General features: G+C 52.1%; 1 protein-coding gene across 2 annotated transcripts in view; it reads left to right on the forward strand.

The window, feature by feature from the left end:
• Nucleotides 1-26,003, forward strand: part of LOC137525349 (uncharacterized) — a 28,226-nt gene extending 2,223 nt beyond the window's left edge. For both annotated transcript variants that reach the window (XM_068246405.1, XM_068246407.1), the window contains exons 2-6: nt 4,762-4,911; nt 5,672-5,765; nt 18,856-19,015; nt 20,709-20,861; nt 24,370-26,003. In XM_068246405.1, the coding sequence (XP_068102506.1) occupies nt 4,784-4,911; nt 5,672-5,765; nt 18,856-19,015; nt 20,709-20,861; nt 24,370-24,509 (675 nt within the window). In that variant the 5' untranslated portion in view covers nt 4,762-4,783 and the 3' untranslated portion in view covers nt 24,510-26,003. The remainder of the gene's footprint in view (nt 1-4,761; nt 4,912-5,671; nt 5,766-18,855; nt 19,016-20,708; nt 20,862-24,369) is intronic.
• Nucleotides 26,004-26,377: the final 374 nt, after the last annotated feature.

A 26,377-nucleotide genomic window follows, 5' to 3' on the forward strand; every position in this document is an offset into this window, starting at 1 on the left:
GAGCAGTGCAGGAGGATCATATTGCACAGCAATCACAGTGCCTGCCCTGTCCTAGCCCAGCATGCTGCCTGTAACGTTACTGAGCTGTGCCAAAAGTTTCCAATGTGTTCACTGTGCAGCACTACGGAACAGACAGCCTATAATGAGCAGCACGTTATAGCCAGTATGTGTGCTCTACACATATCTGGCAGTGGCACCCATGTCCCCTCTCTCATCTACCTGTGGCTGTGCAAGGCTGGCTCCCCTCCAACAGAGCAATCAATCTCTGCTCTGCTTCCAGGACTCCGCTGCCCGCTGAGAGGGGTGTGTGTCGCTCCTGGCCCTGCCCCCTTTGCGATCCGAATCACTCATTTGGATGATTCGACTCACAAAAAAGATTCGGATCAAAGATCCGAATCGTTCATGATCCGGACAACACTATGAAACGGTGGACCGTAGACACTATGCAGCTATGTTTTTGTATGTTTTTAATAATCCAATAAAGTAATTTCTGGTAAAAGCTGTGCTGGATCATCTTGGAGAAATTACACGCTATACCCTGTGGGGGGTATGAGGGTGGATCCTCTGCACATTTCTCCCCGGCATCGCGGTGTGCGGTCTCATACACCTTTTCTGGTTTATGGATAATGAGGGCCCCCTCCCTTCACACAACCGCCTCTTACTGCTCCCTTCATGGCATGCATATGTAATCACCGCCAGGAGACTTGGGCGCAGGAGAGGATTGATCGCCAGGAGACTTGGGCACAGGAGAGGATTGAGCGCCGGTAGACTTGGGCGCAGGAGAGGATTGAGCGCCAGGAGACTTGGGCGCAGGAGAGGATTGAGCGCCAGGAGACTTGGGCGCAGGAGAGGATTGAGCGCCAGGAGACTTGGGCGCAGGAGAGGATTGAGCGCCAGGAGACTTGGGCGCAGGAGAGGATTGAGCGCCAGGAGACTTGGGCGCAGGAGAGGATTGAGCGCCAAGAGACTTGGGCGCAGGAGAGGATTGATCGCCAGGAGACTTGGGCGCAGGAGAGGATTGATCGCCAGGAGACTTGGGCGCAGGAGAGGATTGAGCGCCAGGAGACTTGGGCGCAGGAGAGGATTGAGCGCCAGGAGACTTGGGCGCAGGAGAGGATTGAGCGCCAGGAGACTTGGGCGCAGGAGAGGATTGAGCGACAGGAGACTTGGGCGCAGGAGAGGATTGATCGCCAGGAGACTTGGGCACAGGAGAGGATTGAGCGCCGGTAGACTTGGGCGCAGGAGAGGATTGAGCGCCAGGAGACTTGGGCGCAGGAGAGGATTGAGCGCCAGGAGACTTGGGCGCAGGAGAGGATTGAGCGCCAGGAGACTTGGGCGCAGGAGAGGATTGAGCGCCAAGAGACTTGGGCGCAGGAGAGGATTGATCGCCAGGAGACTTGGGCGCAGGAGAGGATTGATCGCCAGGAGACTTGGGCGCAGGAGAGGATTGAGCGCCAGGAGACTTGGGCGCAGGAGAGGATTGAGCGCCAGGAGACTTGGGCGCAGGAGAGGATTGATCGCCAGGAGACTTGGGCACAGGAGAGGATTGAGCGCCGGTAGACTTGGGCGCAGGAGAGGATTGAGTGCCAGGAGACTTGGGCGCAGGAGAGGATTGAGCGCCAGGAGACTTGGGTGCAGGAGAGGATTGAGCGCCGGTAGACTTGGGCGCAGGAGAGGATTGATCGCCAGGAGACTTGGGCGCAGGAGAGGATTGAGCGCCAGGAGACTTGGGCGCAGGAGAGGATTGAGCGCCAGGAGACTTGGGCGCAGGAGAGGATTGAGCGCCAGGAGACTTGGGCGCAGGAGAGGATTGAGCGCCAGGAGACCTGGGCGCAGGAGAGGATTGAGCACCAGAAGACCTGGGCGCAGGAGAGGATTGAGCGCCAGGAGACCTGGGCGCAGGAGAGGATTGAGCGCCAGGAGACTTGGGCGCAGGAGAGGATTGAGCGCCAGGAGACTTGGGCGCAGGAGAGGATTGAGCGCCAGGAGACTTGGGCGCAGGAGAGGATTGAGCGCCAGGAGACTTGGGCGCAGGAGAGGATTGAGCGCCAGGAGACTTGGGCGCAGGAGAGGATTGAGCGCCAGGAGACTTGGGCGCAGGAGAGGATTGAGCGCCAGGAGACTTGGGCGCAGGAGAGGATTGAGCGCCAGGAGACTTGGGCGCAGGAGAGGATTGAGCGCCAGGAGACTTGGGCGCAGGAGAGGATTGAGCGCCAGGAGACTTGGGCGCAAGAGAGGATTGAGCGCCCGGAGACTTGGGCGCAGGATACAACCGGTATATAGCTGATCCTGCTGCTGCACAAGTCCCTGTGGCGGTAATTACTACTCCCACTCCAGGCCGCCATGGATGGTGGGGGAATGAAATAATTCAGCTTCCAGCGATTGCTGGAGGCTGAATTATTATGTTTTATAAGTAACTTCAGCTCTGACTCCTGACAGAACTGACGTTACTCACTGAGCGCCGCTATAGATGTGATTCCCATTATAGTCTATGGTGGCGCCGGATGTGCCCAAATCTAGCAGCGCCAAAAAGCACTGCTCCGCCCCCCAGTAATTGCTGCAACCTGAATTATATCATTTCCCACCATCCATGGCGGCCTGGAGGGGGAATAGTAATTACCGCCGCCAGGACTTGTGCAGCAGCAGGGTGAGTCATATACCGGCTGTATCCTGCACCCAAGTCTCCTGGCCCCCATTTTATATGTATGCTTAGAGTGGGCCAAACATAATGCAATGTGGGGAAACCACTTGAGGGCCCGATTAGGCCAGCGGGCCGGAGTGTGACATGTGGTTTAGTATCACTTGGATGCTTCTATCCTAATAAGCAGGTATGAATGGTTGGTGTATAAGCAACTTCTTATTGTTTTGCTTGCATTTTAATCTGGCTCCTCGTCGTGTTGCTCTGTGTACCTGGCCTGTACCAACACTCGCTGTCTACAGAGCGTCTACCCCCTTCCTTTCACATAATGGTACAAGCCTAGTCCGATGATTCGTTCCTGCACAAGCTGGCATTATGAGCCAATGTTCTGTGAGCCCAATTACCCGTATAAAGTCCCGCCTCTGCCGAATGGATTTTCAGCAGAACTGAGCAGCTGAAGCGTCAACTCTGCTCAGCAGTCATCAGCTCTTCTCGTTCTGTTTAAAGCATCAGCTCATAGACCCAGTGCACACCAAAACCTCTGGCAGATCCTGAAAACGCTGGAGGTGTTTGGAGCAGATTTCAGAGCGATTCTAGGCATGTGTAGAGAGGTTTTGTAAACATGCCTAGCGTTTTCTAGAGCGTTTTTGTGTAGCAGATTACACATATTGTTACAGTAATAGCTGTTACTGAACAGCTTCTGTAACAAAAACACCTGGAGAACTGCTCTGATACAGCGTTTTCCAGAGCTGTTTGAGCTTTCCCTATACTTTACATTGAGGCAGAATCGCTTCTGCAAACCGCAAAACTGCAGCAGGAACCAAACCACTGGTGTGCACCATCCCATAGAGATACATTAGCCAAGCGTTTTCACAGGCAGAAGCGGTTTGGAAAACACTACAAAAACTGCTCAGTGTGCACCAGGCCTTAGATCCGGGTCGTTCGCTAACCACACATTGGTTTAGGTCACTGAAATGGCTACTTACCTTATTACAGGTATCCCTGCCCCCTAGCCTCCACCAATCTGGCACTGGGACCCCCCCATCAGCAGGGGCTTGTCATGGAGGACGGCGCACTGTGCACAAGCCTGCTCACTAGCTCCACCCAGCAGTTATTACAGGTATCCCTGCCCCCTAGCCTCCACCAATCTGGCACTGGGACCCCCCATCAGCCGGGGCTTGTCGTGGAGCTCAGGTCGGACGCATTGTGCCCATGCCTGCTCACTAGCTCTCCGCCCACTGACAGGTACTGCGCAGGCATGAGTCAGTGCAGCCATGAGGCTTCCCTGCCCCCCTCACCCCCACGATCTAACGCTGGGACCCCCATCAGCTGGGGCTTGTCATGGGGCTCAGGTGCTCCGCTCAGGAATGCCTATGCGTGCTCACTAGCTCTCCGCCCACTGACAGGTACTGTGCAGGCATGAGTCAGTGAGGTATCCCCGCCCCCCTTTCTCATCTCACAAGACCAGCAGGACGGGGAAGGATATGGCCACAGGGTAAAGTGTATGACTCAGGAAAGTTTATTAACCTCCCTGGCGTTACGCAGTTTCAATGTCTGCGTCCGCGGGAGGATTTTTGCCTATAAAATGTTATTTATAGTGTACAGCTAGCACTTCGCTAGATAAGTGTGCCTCCGGTCCCCTCTGATTCCCCCGATCGCTACCGATAATATTTACCCGTCCACGATCCCGCGAGAGCTGCAGCTTATCCATGCAGCTTCACTGTCGCTATGGCGACGATCGGACATGACGTCATCGATGTCATGACGTCATGCGCAGTTCCGATCCTCACCATAGTGAAGCCAGGAGCTGATTGGGAGGCTGCGCCATCGCCCGGATGCCTGGGGGGTACATATACCGGCGGCGATCAGAGGGGACCGGAGGCACTTGGGGGGCACACTTTGCTAGCGAAGTGCTAGCTGAACACTATAAATAATATCTTATAGGCAAAAATCCTGATAACTGATTCTTAACCCTTCACTATCCCTTCTACTAGCGTTATCTTCAGTAGATATCTTTTTTAGTTTTATTTTTTATAAATTTTGCGATAGTGGTACTTTAAGAAGACGACATGACAAACTACTTCCTGGTAATTTTCCCTTTTTATCTGCTTCTTTTTGTGCAGAAAGCTGAATTGTTGCCACAAGATGCCCCTGACGGCCAGTCTCTTCCAGTGTGAAGACCCCACAAAGTGGAGGAAAGTCTCTGATCTGTACTGGGATGTGGTGGAAGCCATGGCGGTGAAGAAGAAACGCTTGCTGGAGCTGGATAGGTGGTAAGGATCATGAAATGTGTTATCTCTTACCTGCCAGAGAGTGCCGCTCTGTCCAGCAGCCAGTCCGGTTATCGTACAGGTCAGCGCAGGCAGCTCGGTGACCTCGCTTTCTCCAAATCTCAGTCACCATCCCATACCCAGCCTGCTGATTGGACAGAGATGAGCAGCAGCTCACCCCCAGCCTGCTGATTGGACAGAAAATGAGCAGCAGCACAACCCCAGCCTGCTGATTGGACAGAGATGAGCAGCATCTCACCCCCAGCCTGCTGATTGACAGAGATGAGCAGCAGCTCACCCTCAGCCTGCTGATTGGACAGAAAATGAGCAGCAGCACAACCCCAGCTTGCTGATTGGACAGAGATGAGCAGCATCTCACCCCCAGCCTGCTGATTGACAGAGATGAGCAGCAGCTCACCCTCAGCCTGCTGATTGGACAGAAAATGAGCAGCAGCACAACCCCAGCCTGCTGATTGGACAGAGATGAGCAGCATCTCACCCCCAGCCTGCTGATTGACAGAGATGAGCAGCAGCTCACCCTCAGCCTGCTGATTGACAGAGATGAGCAGCAGCTCACCCTCAGCCTGCTGATTGCACAGAGATGAGCAGCAACTAACCCCCAGCCTGCTGATTGGACAGAAGCTTCAAACCCATCCCTGTCCCTGCACAGACCTGCTCCACAGCTAGTTACACTTCTGTTTACTGAAGTGCAGACAAATAATACACTCATGACCAACTTTTCCCCCAATTGTGTCACATGCAGGTTCCAAGAGGATCTGCCAAACTGCATCTGTGCTCGGACCGAGAAATGCCTGACGAAGGGCGAGCTGGCGAAACTCATGGAGTGGAAGCTATTGGTGAGTGTGTGTGTGTACAGTGTGTACAGTGTGTGTGTGTGTACAGTGTGTGTGTGTACAGTGTGTGTCTGTGTGTACAGTGTGTGTGTACAGTGTGTGTCTGTGTGTACAGTGTGTGTGTGTATAGTGTGTGTACAGTGTGTGTCTGTGTGTACAGTGTGTACAGTGGGGGTGTATATATACAGTACAGACCAACAGTTTGGACACACCTTCTCATTCAAAGAGTTTTCTGTATTTCCATGACTATGAACATTGTAGATTCACACTGAAGGCATCCAAACTATGAATGACCACATGTGGAAGTATAGTACATAACCACAAAGTGTGACACAACTGAAAATATGTCATATTCTAGGTTCTGCAAAGTAGCCACCTTTTTGCTTTGATTACTGCTTTGCACAGTCTTGGCATTCTCTTGATGAGCTACAAGAGGTAGTCACCTGAAATGGTTTTCACTTCACAGGTGTGCCCTGTCAGGTTTAATAAGTGGGATTTCTTGCCTTATAAATGGGGTTGGGACCATCAGTTGCGTTGTGGAGAAGTCAGGTGGATACACAGCTGATAGTCCTACTGAATAGACTGTTAGAATGTGTATTATGGCAAGAAAAAAGCAGCTAAGTAAAGAAAAATGAGTGGCCATCATTACTTTAAGAAATGAAGGTCAGTCAGTCAGTTCCATCCATCATACGTAACTGACCTCCCATAGACACCGCTCACTCCCGTTTGGTCTCGTGAGGTGAGCGTACATCTGGATCTAACGTTTGGCCTGCCTACAGCCTCCCTGGAAGTGTCCAAACTGAGAACGTGACTCCCTGGTGGCCCTCCGGATTCCCCACCTGGAGCTGGATCCTGAGCCTGGCCCCTAAAGGGACAAACGCTATCAGAGGCTATGTGTCGTACGAGCAGCCACTTCTGAACAGGTGACACCTGGCTTTGGCAGGGTGGATGCTCCTGTTATAGTGTCACTCAGAGCGCTCTCTCTCTTGCATGGTTTTACTTTTTCCAGTGGATACTGAGAGCTGCCGAAGGAGGATCCCAGATCGCACCAACAGGGAACTGTCTACATTCCTGATTTGCATTGCTTTCTTTATCAGGATGTACCAAACTGTAGAACAGAAGTGGGGGAGCCACCCTGAGACAACTACCTCTCCAAGCAATACAAAAAATATCCTGGTGTCTTCAAATCACAACAGATACATTTTATTTATAATCCTGATAAATACAGCCATGAAAAAAACAGCAGGACGGGGAAGGATATGGCCAATGGTAAAGTGTATGACTCGGGAGGATTTATTAAAGGACCTCTATTGTGAACATTATAAAAAATAAAACTAAAAAGAGATATCTACTGAAGATAACGCTAGTAGAAGGGATAGTGAAGGGTTAGGAATCAGTGTAAAACTAATCACCCCGCTGTTTACACATTCATGACAGCGTGACTGTGAGGGGAGCTTATGGACTAGAGGCTGTACTCCGGGCTGCTTATCTAACCCCCCCCCCCCCCCCCCCTAAAAAGTGACTATTTGGCCGTCTAGGAACATTAGCTGATGTATCATTCATTCGTCCACTCGCATCCACATGCACTCGGGTGGCCACCATATGAAGTTGAAAACAAGGTCACTGGCAAAAGTTTCCGGAGTTTTCAATCCTCCAAAGTTTAATCACCAGCCATTTAGTGTCCATAACTCAATGCAGGTCATAACTGCACAATTAGCGTGTGGGTATGAAAAGCAGGCTACTCAGCAACGCTGTCCGCTATGAATAACACAAGTTCAGCTGCAGGGATACAGTTCCGAACCTCTCTGATGTATTGCCACAAATCACACTGAGCCTTCGAATACACTGCTGTAACTCCAAGCGGCATAGCAATACACTGAAGGATGCCCCACTGGGGATTTCACTACCTCTTAGCTTGCATCCACTCGTGTGTCATTGTTGCAGGGCTCAGCGTGCAGTGATGTCTTAGGCTTTCCGGAGTTTAGGCTTCCATGCTAGCATGCGTAGGATAGTCAGTGTAAGAACGCTGCAAGCGTCCAAAAGCCGCCGCTGAGATGCCGAGTTCCTCAGCTGACGTCACTGCCCTTGGTCACGTGACATGTTTCGCTTCGCCTTCGGAGCTTTTTCAAACGAAAACCGAAGACGAAAACTGTAGATTTTGTGACTCATAATATTGTAGCCATTTCTCGGATGGATTTTTTCTGTTTCTGCACCTTCTTTCTGGCTTCTTTCACCTGCATAGAGAGCTCCTTTGGCCGCATGTTGTCTGTTCACAGCCAAATCTCCCACATGCAAGCGCCACACCTCAAATCAACTCCAGGCCTTTTATCCGCTTAATGGATAATGACATAACAGGTTTGCCCACACCTGCCCATGAAACAGCCTTTCAGTCAATTGTCCAATCACTTTTGAGCCCCTGAAATGAAGGCATTGTGTTAAAAAATGCTTTAGTTGCCTCACATTTTTAAGCAATCGTTTTTTTCCCCCCACTGAATGAAAGCTGAAAGTCTGACCTGCATCTGAGCTGTCTCATTTACAGTTCATTACGGCAATGTATAGAACCAAAATATTATATGTGTGTATATTTATTATCATGTATTTGTGTAGCTCGCTCCACGTTTAATGGGGAAATTCAGACATTCCTCTTCTCCCGCCCCTTTCCTCACGCTTTGTGACACAACACTCAGTCACATGACCACCTGTCTCCAGGGTTTCCAGCGAATGCAGCCGCTGCAGCGCAGAACTCATAGGGAATACGATACATTTTTAGATGTTTATTCCTGGCCCCAGTTGGGGTTTAAAGGGAACCTGTAATGACCTCAAAAGTGGAGCGAAGGTACATACCGTGTATGAGTCCGTCCCCCCCCCCCCCCCCCCATCCTCTCCAGTGATCTGACCTCCAAGCCACAGTGCCAGCCTGCTTCCCCAAACTATGTACACACCGCCCACCTCCTCTCACTGGCCTGTCAGATCATGTGATGGGGCAGATGGGTGGGATTTATGTCACTCGGGGGGAGGAGGAAGCTGGCACAGATAGGCTGATAGAGCACAGATTACTGCAGGGGATCCCATTGCAATACAGTACTAAGAAGCTCTTTATTTCCCTTCTCAGCTGCAGATCACCAGTGTTGTAGGCAATACAGGACCCCTTTACAATGAATCTTCAGCGGATATCAGAAAAAAGTTAGATACTCACCAATGTAGAGGTCCTCTTTCTCCGCCCTCGTTCCTGCTCTGTCCCCCATTCAAATTATGGGCCCTCTGGTCTTATAAGGCTTCAGAAGCTCTCGCATCCCCAAGTGCTTCCAAAGACAGGTGCATCCATGCCGCGCATGCGTGAGACTAGAGTCGCCTGTGCCCAGTACAGACCTGCTTGTCTGCAGAAGTACTCCAGGACGCAATTTACTTCCAAAGGATCCCGGGGAGGCATTCATCCTCCTGGTCCAATAACTTCAATGGAGGGACATCAGTGGAATGAGGGGATGGAGAGAGGACTGGGGAGGCTCTATGGAGGCGCAGAATGCTGCTGGTCCTATAACTTCAATGAAGGGACATCAGTGGAACGAGGGGATGGAGAGAGGACTGAGGCTCTATGGAGGCGCAGAATGCTGCTGGTCCAATAACTTCAATGGAGGGAGATCAGTGGAATGAGGGGATGGAGAGAGGACTGGGGAGGCTCTATGGAGGCGCAGAATGCTGCTGGTCCAATAACTTCAATGGAGGGACATCAGTGGAACGAGGGGATGGAGAGAGGACTGAGGAGGCTCTATGGAGGCACAGAATGCTGCTGGTCCAATAACTTCAATGGAGGGACATCAGTGGAATGAGGGGAAGGAGAGAGGACTGGGGAGGCTCTATGGAGGCGCAGAATGCTGCTGGTCCAATAACTTCAGTGGAGGGACATCAGTGGAACGAGGGGATGGAGAGAGGACTGGGGAGGCTCTATGGAGGCACAGAATGCTGCTGGTCCAATAACTTCAATGGAGGAACATCAGTGGAATGAAGAGATAGAGAGAGGACTGGGGAGGCTCTATGGAGGCACAGAATGCTCCTGGTCCAATAACTTCAATGGAGGGACATCAGTGGAACGAGGGGATGGAGAGAGGACTGGGGAGGCTCTATGGAGGCACAGAATGCTCCTGGTCCAATAACTTCAATGGAGGGACATCAGTGGAATGAGGGGATGGAGAGAGGACTGGGGAGGCTCTATGGAGGCACAGAATGCTCCTGGTCCAATAACTTCAATGGAGGGACATCAGTGGAATGAGGGGATGGAGAGAGGACTGGGGAGGCTCTATGGAGGTGCAGAATGCTCCTGGTCCAATAACTTCAATGGGGGACATCAGTGGAACGAGGGGATGGAGAGAGGACTGGGGAGGCTCTATGGAGGCACAGAATGCTCCTGGTCCAATAACTTCAATGGGGGACATCAGTGCAACGAGGGGATGGAGAGAGGACTGGGGAGGCTCTGTGGAGGCGCAGAATGCTGCTGGTCCAATAACTTCAATGGAGGGACATCAGTGGAACGAGGGGATGGAGAGAGGACTGGGGAGGCTCTATGGAGGCGCAGAATGCTGCTGGTCCTATAACTTCAATGGAGGGACATCAGTGGAACGAGGGGATGGAGAGAGGACTTCGGAGGCTCTATGGAGGCCAAGAAAGGTTAGATAAACTGGGTTTATTTAGTCTAGAGAAAAGACGCCTTAGAGGGGATCTAATTAACATGTATAAATACATCAGAGGGCAATATAATAGCTTGGCGGATGAGCTTTTTGTCCCTAGGCCTTCTCAAAGGACTAGAGGACATGAGCTGCGCATGGAGGAAAAACGTTTTAGCCATTTATTTAGGAAAGGGTTCTTTACAGTAAGAGTGATTAAGATGTGGAATGCATTGCCACAGGAAGTCGTTATGGCAAACTCTATACCTGCATTTAAAGGGGGCTTAGATGCTTTCCTTGCGTTGAAAGACATCCATGGCTACAATTACTAGGTAATGCCTAATGATGTTGATCCAGGGATTTTATCTGATTGCCATCTGGAGTCGGGAAGGAATTTTTCCCTTTAGGGGCTAATTGGACCATGCCTTGTAAGGGTTTTTTCGCCTTCCTCTGGATCAACAGGGATATGTGAGGGGGCAGGCTGGTGTTGTACTTTATACTGGTTGAACTCGATGGACGTATGTCTTTTTTCAACCGAAATAACTATGTAACTATGAGGCGCAGAATGCTCCTGGTCCTATAACTTCAATGGAGGACATCAGTGGAACGAGGGGATGGAAAGAGGACTGGGGAGACTCTATGGAAGCGCAGAATGCTGCTGGTCCAATAACTTCAATGGAGGGACATCAGTGGATCAAGGGGATGGAGAGAGGACTGGGAAGCCTCTATGGAGGCACAGAATGCTGCTGGTACAATAACTTCAATGGAGGGACATCAGTGGAACGAGGGGATGGAGAGAGGACTAAGGAGGCTCTATGGAGATGCAGAATGCTCCTGGTCCAATAACTTCAATGGGGGAACATCAGTGGAACGAGGGGATGGAGAGAGGACCGGGGAGACTGTATGGAGGCACAGAATGCTGCTGGTCCAATAACTTCAATGGGGGACATCAGTGGAATGAGGGGATGGAGAGAGGAGTGGGGAGGCTCTATGGAGGCGCAGAATGTTGCTGGTTCAATAACTTCAATGGAGGGACATCAGTGGAACGAGGGGATGGAGAGAGGACTAGGAAGACTCTATGGAGGCACAGCCCCGGCCACAGGATCGCGACATGGCTGCGCATGCACTGACTGATGGATTTTCTGTTGCCGATTTCAGAAGATCCAGGGGCGGAGGAAGACCGCGAGCGATCGGCCTGGAAGAAGCCCCATGTATGTATATTACTCCCTCCCCACCATCTTAGGTACGCTTTAAGCATAGCTGACAGGCAAAATATCCATTTATCTTAATGGATACCTTCGTTCTAACAATATGGCAAAAATAACGCCCTGTGTGCGTATGGGGAGTAGTGCAGAAGCTTTCCAGGACTTCAGGAACGGGCCGATTTACAGCACAATAGAGGCCGACGCCGGAGCAAGGGAGTTGTGGTAAGCTTCTGCACTACTTTTGCACTACTCTCCACAGGGTGCCATTTTTGCCATATTGTTAGGACTAAGGTATCCTTTAAATATACGCAGGCAAACACTCACCACATCAAACCTTTACAAAAAGAGTGGCTCTCTAGACACGGATGGTGTGGCTCTCTAGGCACGGATGGTGTGGCTCTCTAGGCACGGATGGTGTGGCTCTCTAGACATGGATGGTGTGGCTCTCTAGGCATGGATGGTGTGGCTCTCTAGGCATGGATGGTGTGGCTCTCTAGGCATGGATGGTGTGGCTCTCTAGGCATGGATGGTGTGGCTCTCTAGGCATGGATGGTGTGGCTCTCTAGGCATGGATGGTGTGGCTCTCTAGACATGGATGGTCTCTAGGCGTGGATGGTATGGCTCTCTAGGCATGGATGGTGTGGCTCTCTAGGCATGGATGGTGTGGCTCTCTAGACATGGATGGTCTCTAGGCATGGATGGTGTGGCTCTCTAGGCGTGGATGGTGTGGCTCTCTAGGCATGGATGGTGTGGCTCTCTAGACATGGATGGTCTCTAGGCATGGATGGTGTGGCTCTCTAGGCGTGGATGGTGTGGCTCTGTAGACACGGATAGTGTGGCTCTGTAGACGTGGATGGTATGGCTCTCTAGGCACGGATGGTGTGGCTCTCTAGGCACGGATGGTGTGGCTCTCTAGGCACGGATGGTGTGACTCTCTAGGCACGGATGGTGTGGCTCTCTAGGCACGGATGGTGTGGCTCTCTAGGCGCGGATGGTGTGGCTCTCTAGGCGCGGATGGTGTGGCTCTCTAGGCGCGGATGGTGTGGCTCTCTAGGCACGGATGGTGTGGCTCTCTAGACACGGATGGTGTGGCTCTCTAGACACGGATGGTGTGGCTCTCTAGGCACGGATGGTGTGGCTCTCTAGGCACGGATGGTATGGCTCTCTAGACCTGGATGGTATGGCTCTCTAGACCTGGATGGTATGGCTCTCTAGGCGTGGCTGGTGTGGCTCTCTAGACACGGATGGTGTGGCTCTCTAGACACGGATGGTGTGGCTCTCTAGACACGGATGGTGTGGCTCTCTAGACACGGATGGTGAGGCTCTGTAGACGTGGATGGTATGGCTCTCTAGGCACGGATGGTGTGGCTCTCTAGGCACGGATGGTGTGGCTCTCTAGGCACGGATGGTGTGGCTCTCTAGGCACGGATGGTGTGGCTCTCTAGGCGCGGATGGTGTGGCTCTCTAGGCACGGATGGTGTGGCTCTCTAGGCGCGGCTGGTGTGGCTCTCTAGGCACGGATGGTGTGGCTCTCTAGGCACGGATGGTGTGGCTCTCTAGGCACAGATGGTGTGGCTCTCTAGGCGTGGATGGTGTGGCTCTCTAGGCGTGGATGGTGTGGCTCTCTAGGCATGGATGGTGTGGCTCTCTAGGCATGGATGGTCTCTAGGCATGGCTGGTGTGGCTCTCTAGGCGTGGCTGGTGTGGCTCTCTAGGCGTGGCTGGTGTGGCTCTCTAGGCGTGGCTGGTGTGGCTCTCTAGGCGTGGCTGGTGTGGCTCTCTAGGCGTGGATGGTGTGGCTCTCTAGGCGTGGATGGTGTGGCTCTGTAGACGTGGATGGTGTGGCTCTCTAGACGTGGATGGTGTGGCTCTCTAGGCGTGGATGGTGTGGCTCTCTAGGCGTGGATGGTATGGCTCTCTAGGCGTGGATGGTGTGGCTCTCTAGGCGTGGATGGTATGGCTCTCTAGGCGTGGAGGGTGTGGCTCTCTAGGCGTGGATGGTGTGGCTCTCTAGATGTGGATGGTGTGGCTCTGTAGACGTGGCTCTCTAGGCGTGGAGGGTGTGGCTCTCTAGGCGTGGCTGGTGTGGCTCTCTAGGCGTGGCTGGTGTGGCTCTCTAGGCGTGGATGGTGTGGCTCTCTAGGCGTGGATGGTGTGGCTCTGTAGACGTGGATGGTGTGGCTCTCTAGACGTGGATGGTGTGGCTCTCTAGACGTGGATGGTGTGGCTCTCTAGGCGTGGATGGTGTGGCTCTCTAGGCGTGGATGGTGTGGCTCTCTAGGCGTGGATGGTGTGGCTCTCTAGGCGTGGATGGTATGGCTCTCTAGGCGTGGAGGGTGTAGCTCTCTAGGCGTGGATGGTGTGGCTCTCTAGATGTGGATGGTGTGGCTCTGTAGACGTGGCTCTCTAGGCGTGGCTGGTGTGGCTCTCTAGGCGTGGCTGGTGTGGCTCTCTAGGCGTGGCTGGTGTGGCTCTCTAGGCGTGGCTGGTGTGGCTCTCTAGGCGTGGATGGTGTGGCTCTCTAGGCGTGGATGGTGTGGCTCTCTAGGCGTGGATGGTGTGGCTCTCTAGGCGTGGATGGTGTGGCTCTCTAGGCGCGTGGAGGGTGTGGCTCTCTAGGCGTGGATGGTGTGGCTCTCTAGGCGTGGATGGTGTGGCTCTCTAGGCGTGGCTGGTGTGGCTCTCTAGGCGTGGCTGGTGTGGCTCTCTAGGCGTGGATGGTGTGGCTCTCTAGGCGTGGATGGTGTGGCTCTGTAGACCTGGATGGTATGGCTCTCTAGGCATGGATGGTGTGGCTCTCTAGACATGGATGGTGTGGCTCTCTAGGCGTGGAGGGTGTGGCTCTCTAGGGGTGGCTGGTGTGACTCTCTAGGCGTGGCTGGTGTGGCTCTCTAGGCGTGGATGGTGTGGCTCTCTAGGCGTGGATGGTGTGGCTCTCTAGGCGTGGATGGTGTGGCTCTCTAGGCGTGGATGGTGTGGCTCTCTAGGCGTGGATGGTGTGGCTCTCTAGGCGTGGATGGTGTGGCTCTCTAAGCGTGGATGGTGTGGCTCTCTAGGCACGGATGGTGTGGCTCTCTAGGCACGGATGGTGTGGCTCTCTAGGCACGGATGGTGTGGCGGTGTGGCTCTCTAGGCGTGGAGGGTGTGGCTCTCTAGGCGTGGAGGGTGTGGCTCTCTAGGCGTGGAGGGTGTGGCTCTCTAGGCGTGGAGGGTGTGGCTCTCTAGGCGTGGAGGGTGTGGCTCTCTAGGCGTGGCTGGTGTGGCTCTCTAGGCGTGGCTGGTGTGGCTCTCTAGACGTGGCTGGTGTGGCTCTCTAGACGTGGATGGTGTGGCTCTCTAGACACGGATAGTGTGGCTCTGTAGACGTGGATGGTATGGCTCTCTAGGCGTGGATGGTGTGGCTCTCTAGGCGTGGATGGTGTGGCTCTCTAGGCGTGGATGGAGTGGCTCTCTAGGCGTGGATGGTGTGGCTCTCTAGGCACGGATGGTGTGGCTCTCTAGACGTGGATGGTGTGGCTCTCTAGGTGTGGCTGGTGTGACTCTCTAGGCGTGGCTGGTGTGGCTCTCTAGGCGTGGATGGTGTGGCTCTCTAGGCGTGGATGGTGTGGCTCTGTAGACGTGGATGGTGTGGCTCTCTAGGCGTGGCTGGTGTGGCTCTCTAGGCGTGGATGGTGTGGCTCTCTAGGCGTGGATGGTGTGGCTCTCTAGGCGTGGATGGTGTGGCTCTCTAGGCGTGGATGGTGTGGCTCTCTAGGCGTGGATGGTGTGGGTCTCTAGATGTGGATGGTGTGGCTCTCTAGGCATGGATGGTGTGGCTCTCTAGGCGTGGATGGTATGGCTCTCTAGGCGTGGATGGTGTGGCTCTCTAGGCGTGGATGGTGTGGCTCTCTAGGCGTGGATGGTGTGGCTCTCTAGACGTGGATGGTGTGGCTCTCTAGACGTGGATGGTGTGGCTCTCTAGACGTGGATGGTATGGCTCTCTAGGCATGGATGGTGTGGCTCTCTAGACGTGGATGGTATGGCTCTCTAGGCGTGGATGGTGTGGCTCTCTAGGCACGGATAGTGTGGCTCTCTAGGCATGGATGGTGTGGCTCTCTAGGCACGGATAGTGTGGCTCTCTAGGCATGGATGGTGTGGCTCTCTAGGCGTGGATGGTGTGGCTCTCTAGGCGTGGATGGTGTGGCTCTGGATGGTGTGGCTCTCTAGACACGGATGGTGTGGCTCTCTAGACACGGATGGTGTGGCTCTCTAGACACGGATGGTGTGGCTCTCTAGGCGTGGATGGTGTGGCTCTCTAGGCGTGGATGGTGTGGCTCTCTAGGCATGGCTGGTGTGGCTCTCTAGGCGTGGATGGTGTGGCTCCCTAGGCGTGGATGGTGTGGCTCTCTAGGCGTGGATGGTGTGGCTCTCTAGGCGTGGATGGTGTGGCTCTCTAGGCGTGGATGGTGTGGCTCTCTAGGCGTGGATGGTATGGCTCTCTAGACATGGATGGTGTGGCTCTCTAGGCATGGATGGTGTGGCTCTCTAGGCATGGATGGTGTGGCTCTCTAGGCGTGGATGGTATGGCTCTCTAGACATGGATGGTGTGGCTCTCTAGGCGTGGATGGTGTGGCTCTGTAGACGTGGATGGAGTGGCTCTCTAGGCATGGATAGTGTGGCTCTGTAGACGTGGATGGTGTGGCTCTCTAGACGTGGATGGTATGGCTCTCTAGACGTGGATGGTTTGGCTCTCTAGACACGGATAGTGTGGCTCTGTAGACGTGGATGGTATGGCTCTCTAGGCGTGGATGGTGTGGCTCTCTAGGCGTGGATGGTGTGGCTCTCTAGGCGTGGATGGAGTGGCTCTCTAGGCGTGGATGGTGTGGCTCTCTAGGCACGGATGGTGTGGCTCTCTAGACGTGGATGGTGTGGCTCTCTAGGCGTGGCTGGTGTGACTCTCTAGGCGTGGCTGGTGTGGCTCTCTAGGCGTGGATGGTGTGGCTCTGTAGACGTGGATGGTGTGGCTCTCTAGACCTGGATGGTGTGGCTCTCTAGGCATGGATGGTGTGGCTCTCTAGGCATGGATGGTGTGGCTCTCTAGACATGGATGGTGTGGCTCTCTAGACATGGATGGTGTGGCTCTCTAGGCATGGATGGTGTGGCTCTCTAGACGTGGATGGTGTGGCTCTCTAGACACGGATGGTGTGGCTCTCTAGGCGTGGATGGTGTGGCTCTCTAGGCGTGGATGGTGTGGCTCTCTAGGCGTGGATGGTGTGGCTCTCTAGGCATGGATGGTGTGGCTTTCTAGGCGTGGATGGTATGGCTCTCTAGGCACGGATGGTGTGGCTCTGTAGACCTGGATGGTGTGGCTCTCTAGGCGTGGATGGTATGGCTCTCTAGACATGGATGGTGTGGCTCTCTAGATATGGATGGTGTGGCTCTGTAGACGTGGATGGAGTGGCTCTCTAGGCATGGATAGTGTGGCTCTGTAGACGTGGATGGTGTGGCTCTCTAGGCGTGGATAGTGTGGCTCTGTAGACGTGGATGGTATGGCTCTCTAGGCGTGGATGGTGTGCCTCTCTAGGCGTGGATGGTGTGGCTCTCTAGGCGTGGATGGAGTGGCTCTCTAGGCATGGATGGTATGGCTCTCTAGACCTGGATGGTATGGCTCTCTAGGCGTGGCTGGTGTGGCTCTCTAGGCACGGATGGTGTGGCTCTCTAGGCACGGATGGTGTGGCTCTCTAGGCACGGATGGTGTGGCTCTCTAGGCACGGATGGTGTGGCTCTCTAGGCACGGATGGTGTGGCTCTCTAGACATGGATGGTGTGGCTCTCTAGACATGGATGGTATGGCTCTCTAGACATGGATGGTATGGCTCTCTAGGCATGGATGGTGTGGCTCTCTAGACGTGGATGGTATGGCTCTCTAGGCATGGATGGTGTGGCTCTCTAGGCACGGATAGTGTGGCTCTCTAGGCATGGATGGTGTGGCTCTGGATGGTGTGGCTCTCTAGACACGGATAGTGTGGCTCTCTAGGCATGGATGGTGTGGCTCTCTAGGCGTGGATGGTGTGGCTCTCTAGGCGTGGATGGTGTGGCTCTGGATGGTGTGGCTCTCTAGACACGGATGGTGTGGCTCTCTAGACACGGATGGTGTGGCTCTCTAGACACGGATGGTGTGGCTCTCTAGGCGTGGATGGTGTGGCTCTCTAGGCGTGGCTGGTGTGGCTCTCTAGGCGTGGCTGGTGTGGCTCTCTAGGCGTGGCTGGTGTGGCTCTCTAGGCACGGATGGTGTGGTTCTCTAGGCATGGATGGTGTGGCTCTCTAGGCATGGATGGTGTGGCTCTCTAGACATGGATGGTGTGGCTCTCTAGACGTGGATGGTGTGGCTCTCTAGGCGTGGATGGTGTGGCTCTCTAGGCGTGGATGGTGTGGCTCTCTAGGCGTGGCTGGTGTGGCTCTCTAGGCACGGATGGTGTGGCTCTCTAGGCACGGATGGTGTGGCTCTCTAGACACGGATGGTGTGGCTCTCTAGACACGGATGGTGTGGCTCTCTAGACACGGATGGTGTGGCTCTCTAGACACGGATGGTGTGGCTCTCTAGACACGGATGGTGTGGCTCTCTAGACACGGATGGTGTGGCTCTCTAGACACGGATGGTGTGGCTCTCTAGGCACGGATGGTGTGGCTCTCTAGGCACGGATGGTGTGGCTCTCTAGACACGGATGGTGTGGCTCTCTAGACACGGATGGTGTGGCTCTCTAGGCACGGATGGTGTGGCTCTCTAGGCACGGATGGTGTGGCTCTCTAGGCACTGATGGTGTGGCTCTCTAGGCACGGATGGTGTGGCTCTCTAGGCACGGATGGTGTGGCTCTCTAGGCACGGATGGTGTGGCTCTCTAGGCGTGGATGGTGTGGCTCTCTAGACACGGATGGTGTGGCTCTCTAGACACGGATGGTGTGGCTCTCTAGGCACGGATGGTGTGGCTCTCTAGGCACGGATGGTGTGGATCTCTAGGCACGGATGGTGTGGCTCTCTAGGCACGGATGGTGTGGCTCTCTAGGCACGGATGGTGTGGCTCTCTAGGCACGGATGGTGTGGCTCTCTAGGCACGGATGGTGTGGCTCTCTAGGCACGGATGGTGTGGCTTTCTAGGCACGGATGGTGTGGCTCTCTAGGCACGGATGGTGTGGCTCTCTAGGCACGGATGGTATGGCTCTCTTGACGCGTTTTGTGTTTGTTTTTGGACAGAGGGGGAAGTTCCGCCCACGTTTACAGAAGATGGTGGAGTCAAACCCAGAGGACATTGTGGAGAGACACACCAAGAAAGCCTTTGAGTTTCTCCCAGATGTGGGAAAAGCTGTGGATGAACTCTGCCACCTGAAAGGTGTGGGTCCTGCCACAGCCTCAGGTGAGTGCAAGCCAAAGATGGCCTCCATTACATATGGCTGTAACCTTGAAGGCACCTGAACATAGAAAACATGTAAACATATATAAAACAAACCTCCCCCTTAGGGAGGGTTGTGAATGGGGTGGGCTTTTGTGGGTGCAGGGGGCTGCTCCATGGCCCCCCTCTATATCCAGGTGTCCCTTTTGCTGCTGTTGGTGCCACAGAGCTGCAGGTTTGAAGTGCCTGCGGTGACGTCTTGTGTCCCCGAACTCCACTGTGCATGCCGGCAGAAGTAATCACATTAATGACTACTCCGAGGGACATCAGCGCGGGCAATTTACACCTGCAGTTCTGTGACACCAACAGCAGCAAGATGGGTGCCCTCATATAGATGGAAGACTACAGAGCAGATCAACACTGCCGCTTATTGATAAGTAAATCAACACTGCCCCCCCACAAAAGCCCACAACATTTACAAACCTTCCTTAGGCCCTGTCTACACTTAATCAGTTGGTATGCATTAGTGCGCTTTGGTACGCGTTTTTTTTCCATAGTATTGGAAGAAGATTTCAGTTAAAACGCGTTAAGTGTGAAAGGTGCAATAGGAAAACATGGGCATTACTTTGAAAATCAGTTTTCTTTCAGTTATAACTGAGAGCAACTGATTAAGTGTAAAAGGACCCTTAGGGCGAGGTTTGTTTTATATATTTTTAGAATGAGACGCTCAGGAGCCTTTAACCTCTTCCTGACACCATAAAGCCTACCCGAGAGGCAGCCATTCCATGTGCTTGGTAAGGGAGCTGGACAGGAAGTCAGCTGTGCGCAGGAAATGCTCTCCTCTGAGGAGAGGCAGCCAGTCATGTGCTTGGTGAGGGACCTGGACAGGAAGTCAGCAGTGCGCAGGAAATGCACTCCTCTGAGGAGAGGCAGCCAGTCATGTGCTTGGTGAGGGAGCTGGACAGGAAGTCAGCTGTGCGCAGGAAATGCTCTCCTCTGAGGAGAGGCAGCCAGTCATGTGCTTAGTGAGGGAGCTGGACAGGAAGTCAGCTGTGCGCAGGAAATGCTCTCCTCTGAGGAGAGGCAGCCAGTCATGTGCTTGGTGAGGGAGCTGGACAGGAAGTCAGCAGTGTGCAGGAAATGCACTCCTCTGAGGAGAGGCAGCCAGTCATGTGCTTGGTGAGGGACCTGGACAGGAAGTCAGCTGTGCGCAGGAAATGCTCTCCTCTGAGGAGACGAGAGGCAGCCAGTCATGTGCTTGGTGAGGGAGCTGGACAGGAAGTCAGCAGTGTGCAGGAAATGCTCTCCTCTGAGGAGAGGCAGCCAGTCATGTGGTTGGTGAGGGAGCTGGACAGGAAGTCAGCTGTGCGCAGGAAATGCTCTCCTCTGAGGAGAGGCAGCCAGTCATGTGCTTGGTAAGGGAGCTGGACAGGAAGTCAGCTGTGCGCAGGAAATGCTCTCCTCTGAGGAGAGGCAGCCAGTCATGTGCTTGGTAAGGGAGCTGGACAGGAAGTCAGCTGTGTGCAGGAAATGCTCTCCTCTGAGGAGAGGCAGCCAGTCATGTGCTTGGTGAGGGACCTGGACAGGAAGTCAGCAGTGTGCAGGAAATTCCCTCCTTACAGCCACACTAATAACCCTGTGATGGTATGATGTGTAGGAGTGTATGAAGTAGAATAACAGTAATATTGCTGACGGCTTCCTCTGGTCTGTCCTGCAGCCATCCTGTGTGCCGGAGCTCCGGACCTGGTGGCGTTCATGGCGGATGAAGCTGTGGAGAGTGTTCCTGGGCTCACCCCTGTCCAGTACAATCTGAAGCATTACCAGCGGTTCCTGCAGGAGCTCCAGAAGAAGGCCGATAGCTTGAGTGCAGGTGACATAATCCGGGAATACACATACAAACTCCATGCAGTTACGGTGCTAGGGAGGACTATAGACCCTTTGGAGTGTGAACAGCAGCAATAAGGCATGGTAGAGCAGCATGATGGGGGATGACTTACTTGCAGCCGGCTGAGGAAGCAATATTGTGAAACCCGCACAAATGTATAAAACCTACAACCTCCATGCAGATAGTGTGGTATGGAGGGCTGTCTCCCATCTGTAGCACAAACAGCAGACATATGGCTACTGGGGCTCAGGGAAAGGACATAACTTTATTGCAGCAGCCTAAGACAGGAACATTGTGTCACTCACACCAATCTATATAACACATACAAACTCCATGCTGATAGTGTGGTCAGGAGGGCTGTCTCCCAGCAGAGATATGGCTACTGGGGCTCAGGGAAAGGACATAACTTTATTGCAGCAGCCTAAGACAGGAACATTGTGTCACTCACACCAATCTATATAACACATACAAACTCCATGCTGATAGTGTGGTAAGGAGGGCTGTCTCCCAGCAGAGATATGGCTACTGGGGCTCAGGGAAAGGACATAACTGTATTGCAGCAGCTTAGACAGGGACATTGTGTCACTCACACCAATCTATATAACACATACAAACTCCATGTAGATGGTGTTATAAGTTGTTGCCCATCTGTAGCAGAAACCACAGAGCTATGGCTAGTGGGGCACATGGCTGGTACATAACTTTACTGCAGCAGAGTAAGACAGCAATATTGTGTAACCCACACAATTATGTGTAAAACATACAAACTCCATGTAGATGGTGTTATAAGTTGTTGCCCATCTGTAGCAGAAACCACAGAGCTATGGCTAGTGGGGCACATGGCTGGTACATAACTTTACTGCCGCAGAGTAAGACCGCAATATTGTGTATCCCTCACAATTATGTGTAAAACATACAAACTCCATGTAGAAGGTGTTCTGCAATCTGTAGCACAAACAGCAGAACTAGTGAGATGGGTCACATGGAAGGGACATAAATGTATTTCAGCAGGCTATCATAGCAATATTGTGTAGCCCACACAAATCTATATAACACATACAAACTCCATGCTGATGGTGTGCTAAGGAGGGCTGTCTCCCATCTGTAGGAAACAGCATTGACATGAATGGGTGAAATCTGATTGGCTGTTTGTAGCTCCGCCCAGGTGTGCAGGTTGGGGGGGGGGGGACTGCAGACCCCCAGAACATATCATCCCAGGTAGTAAGAGATCTGTAAATGTATGCAGAAGAGGCCTGCTAGGCCAACAGACATGGAGGGGGGGGGGATAGATAGATAGATATAGATATAGATATATATAATCTTTTAGTATAACACACACATCTGGTTGGTGGATGTGCAAGCTTACACACATGTACATACTGTACCTGTAGAAATGATTCTGTCTGTTGTCCTTCCTGTGGCCACAAGGTGGCAGCACAGTCTGCCTTTTATTGGTACAGTGCCGCTCTATATCCTGTGCTCCGTATAAGGTGCTTTCTCTCTCTCCAGCAGGGTTTATGTGTTATACAGGATAATTTATTGTCCACCATGGTGTCCACAATGCTTCATTGTCCAATAACAAGTGACTGCAGCATCTCCGCTCACAGCAGCCCCAGTTATAAGGCTAAAGGTGGCCAGACATCCGGCGACTTGGCGGCCTATCGACTATACAATTATTATTATCCAATCCGATGAACATCGGTGTCGCCAAGTGCAGCAATCCATGGGACATGCTGGAAGACGTCGTCCGTGGATCGGGTGCGCAGCAGTAACGGCTAGCGATATCCGGACAAGCGATGAAACCCCCGGCGCTGCTCCCCTAATGTATAACCGTGAGTGTAATGTGTGTATTTATTACATGACCTGTCCTGTGTCGCTGTGCCGTTCTTCCATAGCCGGTGGCATTTGTACCGATCCTGGCAGAGCGGCAGATTCAGAAGAGGAACAGGAAAAGCGATACAGGACAGGTCATGTATAGCTGTGTGTATTTATTACATGACCTGTACTGTGTCGCTGTGCCCGTCCGCTCTTCCATAGCCCCATACATGCTGCCAGCACATAGCACACCGGCGGCATGTGTACCGATACTGGCAGAGCTGCAGATTCAGAAGAGGGACAGGCACAGTGACACAAGACAGGTAAGTATAAATGCACTCATTACATGCATATTACATTGGGGGGGACAGTGGCGAGGGGGAAGACGGGGCCGATTCAGAAGATTCCCAAGAGATTTCATGCTGAAATGGATCAGGAATCGGCCTGCGGTGTATGGTCTGCCAACAGATCTCTCTCTCTCTAATCATATTTGATCAGAGTGAGATCTGCCCAGGCATTGTCTGATGTATGGGCACCTTAAAGAGGAACTCCAGTGAAAATAATGTAATAAAAAAGTGCTTCATTTTTACAATAATTATGTATAAATGTCAGTGTTTGCCTATTGTAAAATCTTTCCTCTCCCTGATTTACATTCCGACATTTATCACATGGTGACATTTTTACTGTTGGCAGGTGATGTAGCTGCTGCATGGTTTTTGGCAGTTGGAAACAGCTGTAAACAGCCATTTCCCACAATGCAGCAAGGTTCACAGACAGGAAACTGCCAGGAGTAGCATGGTTCTCAGAGTTTCTTGTGGGAGGGTTTTCACCACAATATCAGTCATACAGCGCCCCCTGATGGCCTGTTTGTGAAAAGCAATAGATTTCTCACATAAAAGGGGGTATCAGCTACTGATTGGGACGAAGTTCAGTTCTTGGTCACGGTTTCTCTTAGTGTGATTTGAATGATCAGATCCCTGTCACATATCTGGTGGATGTTGGTCCGATCCGATCGTTAGAGCCTAAGTGTTGTTCTGCCAGCCAGATCCAGGCTCTAGGGGTATCAGCTCAGTGCTGCCTCCATAGGAATAAGCAGGAGGGATAAGTACAGACTGTTGGTGTTCAATCATAAAAACAATATAAAGGATAAAATCTCACATAGGCCCAGTGCACACCAAAAACCGCTAGCAGATCCGCAAAACGCTAGCGGTTTTTGATGCGTTTTTTTCTTATTATTATGAAGCGTTTTGCATAGCGTTTTTTTGTGTAGCATATGTCATATATTGTTGCAGTAAAGTTGTTACTGAACAGCTTCTGTAACAAAAACGCCGGCAAAACCGCTCTGAACAGGCGTTTTTCAGAGTGGTTTGCGTATTTCCTATACAGGCAGAAACGCACCCGCAATCCAAAATCTGCTGCAGCCCGGGGAGAATGCGTTTCTGCAAAACGCCTACCGCTCTGGTGTGCACCAGCCCATTGAAATACATTACCCAAGCGGATCCGCACCCGCAAGCGGTTCTAAAAAAACGCTACCAAAACCGCTGTGTGCACTAGGCCATACTGTGCCCTTTGTAAAGGAAACCCCAATAGAGGAATGGGCTGTATGTAAACCCGATAGGGAAGATGTTATAGAGTATTCCTTTTATTGTACAAACTGTCCATTGTTTGTGTGTTGCAGGTGGGCAGGACTCGTGGACCCCGCACCGTGTGGAGCTGTGTCTGTGGGCATGGAAAGTGGCACACACCGCCTGCCCCAAAATGCTGGAGACTCTGGAAGACGAAGATGAAAGACCCACCAAAAAGCTGAAAACCAAATAATGAGTGAGAAGCAGAATCCGTGTGTAACATCCATTTTCCTTGTAGCCTCACTATTGCCTGTCCCTACCATAAACAACCCTGCACCTGGATGTCACCACTGCCATGCTTCACTGTAGCCATGGTGACTACACAGAGAGCTGACTATTGCCTGTCCCTACCATAAACAACCCTGCACCAGGATGTGACCACCGCCATGCTTCACTGTAGCCATGGTGACTGGACAGAGAGCTGACTATTGCCCGTCCCTACCATAAACAACCCTGCACCAGGATGTCACCACCGCCATGCTTCACTGTAGGCATGGTGACTGGATGGGGAGCTACTTATGTTGGCTTTCTACCATTTATATCATTTGGTCAGTTAGTTGGATTTTAGTCTCGTGTGACTGTAACGTGTGTGTATTTAGTCTCAGGATTTTCAGGGTGTGTTTAATAGACTTTGTTTAGCTTTTCTTGGGGAGTTCCTTTTTCTGGCTAATCTGCCGTACAAGCCACACTGGTCACCAAATGTACATCTTTGCCGTACCTTCTGGTGATTGCTTCAGGCACAGCATTCCCTGTGTTACCGGGCCGTGCCATAAAGTCTGTGGACTGTAGGCTGCAGTGTTCGGGTCGCAGTGCCAGGCTATGGTGCAGCTTTATCAGGATGCGGAACACAACGTGTATAGTGTGAAAGGAGCCTTGGATGTGTGCTGGACCCAAGAGCAGAAACAATAACATCTAGTATCCCGCTGCTTCCTGTAATACTACTCAGCTGCTGCTTGTGGACCAATCGTGTGCAGAATAATAACTGCAGCAGCTGCCAGAGTAGCCAATCCAAATGCCTCTTCCACAAACAGCTGACCCATCTTTACCTGGACCACCGCAGACGCTCCGCACATCCCTTTCCATGTGTCTTATTACACCTGCAGGTAAATGGTCATTCTCACAAGGCTGCCATAGACAGCAGGTGTAACCAACCAGGAGCCGTGCATTCTGGGAATGTAAAACTCTGGCTACTAAATCAGAATGATAGTAAAGGAAGACTAGCAGAACTAGCAGTGAGAGGTGGTAAAGAGTTGTGGTCACTTCAGGGTTATAATAATAATAATCACACAACGTGTTTCATTCAGCATATCGATTTTTATTTACTCTGTAAGCAATCCTTGTTTTTGCTGTACAATGCCCCGCCCCTTTACCAAAGAAAGAAAAATCACCGGTTATAAACTAACCAGCGCCATACAACACAAGTCACATTTATAGAAAATAAATATTCTCAAGGATTGTATCCCTTTTTACTCCAGTTTAGAGGTGGAACTCGTCTGTATTTTGGCACTTGTCTTCAGGGAGTCGGGGAGCCCCTCTGAGCAGAATAACAGCCCCCCTATGATTAATGAACATCATTTCACTCCAGTCTCCAGTTATCATTTATATATATATATTGCTCTTCTGCTATACCGTAATATCTGCGTGACTCAGTGCTGCTAAATCAGATAAATAATATCTCTATAATCTCTTTTAGGCTACATGATTCTGGTTATTTGGTGATAAAAAAACAACCAATAATTGCATGACAAATATATTGCGGTTGTGAGGTAAGCCACAGATCTATCTAGAAATAGAATGAAAAAAGGGGGCGGGATTATCCCAATCCTGCGGCTTTATGACGAGACTGTCACATAATGACGCGTTTCAGAGTGTGCGGCGGTCCCTTCTCAGCTGTGGCAGTCGTCTATGCTACAGAACACTGCATTTATGTGACAATCTTGCCATAAAAGTGCAAAAGGGGCTCGATTCACAAAGCGGTGCTAACCCAGTTAGAGACTTTAGACGTGATAACCATTGCACCACGCTGGTGAAAAGCCAGTTTAGGCGTGATAAATTTAGGCA

Source organism: Hyperolius riggenbachi, chromosome 7, assembly GCF_040937935.1.
Source record: "Hyperolius riggenbachi isolate aHypRig1 chromosome 7, aHypRig1.pri, whole genome shotgun sequence".
In the NCBI taxonomy this organism is placed as follows: domain Eukaryota; kingdom Metazoa; phylum Chordata; class Amphibia; order Anura; family Hyperoliidae; genus Hyperolius; species Hyperolius riggenbachi.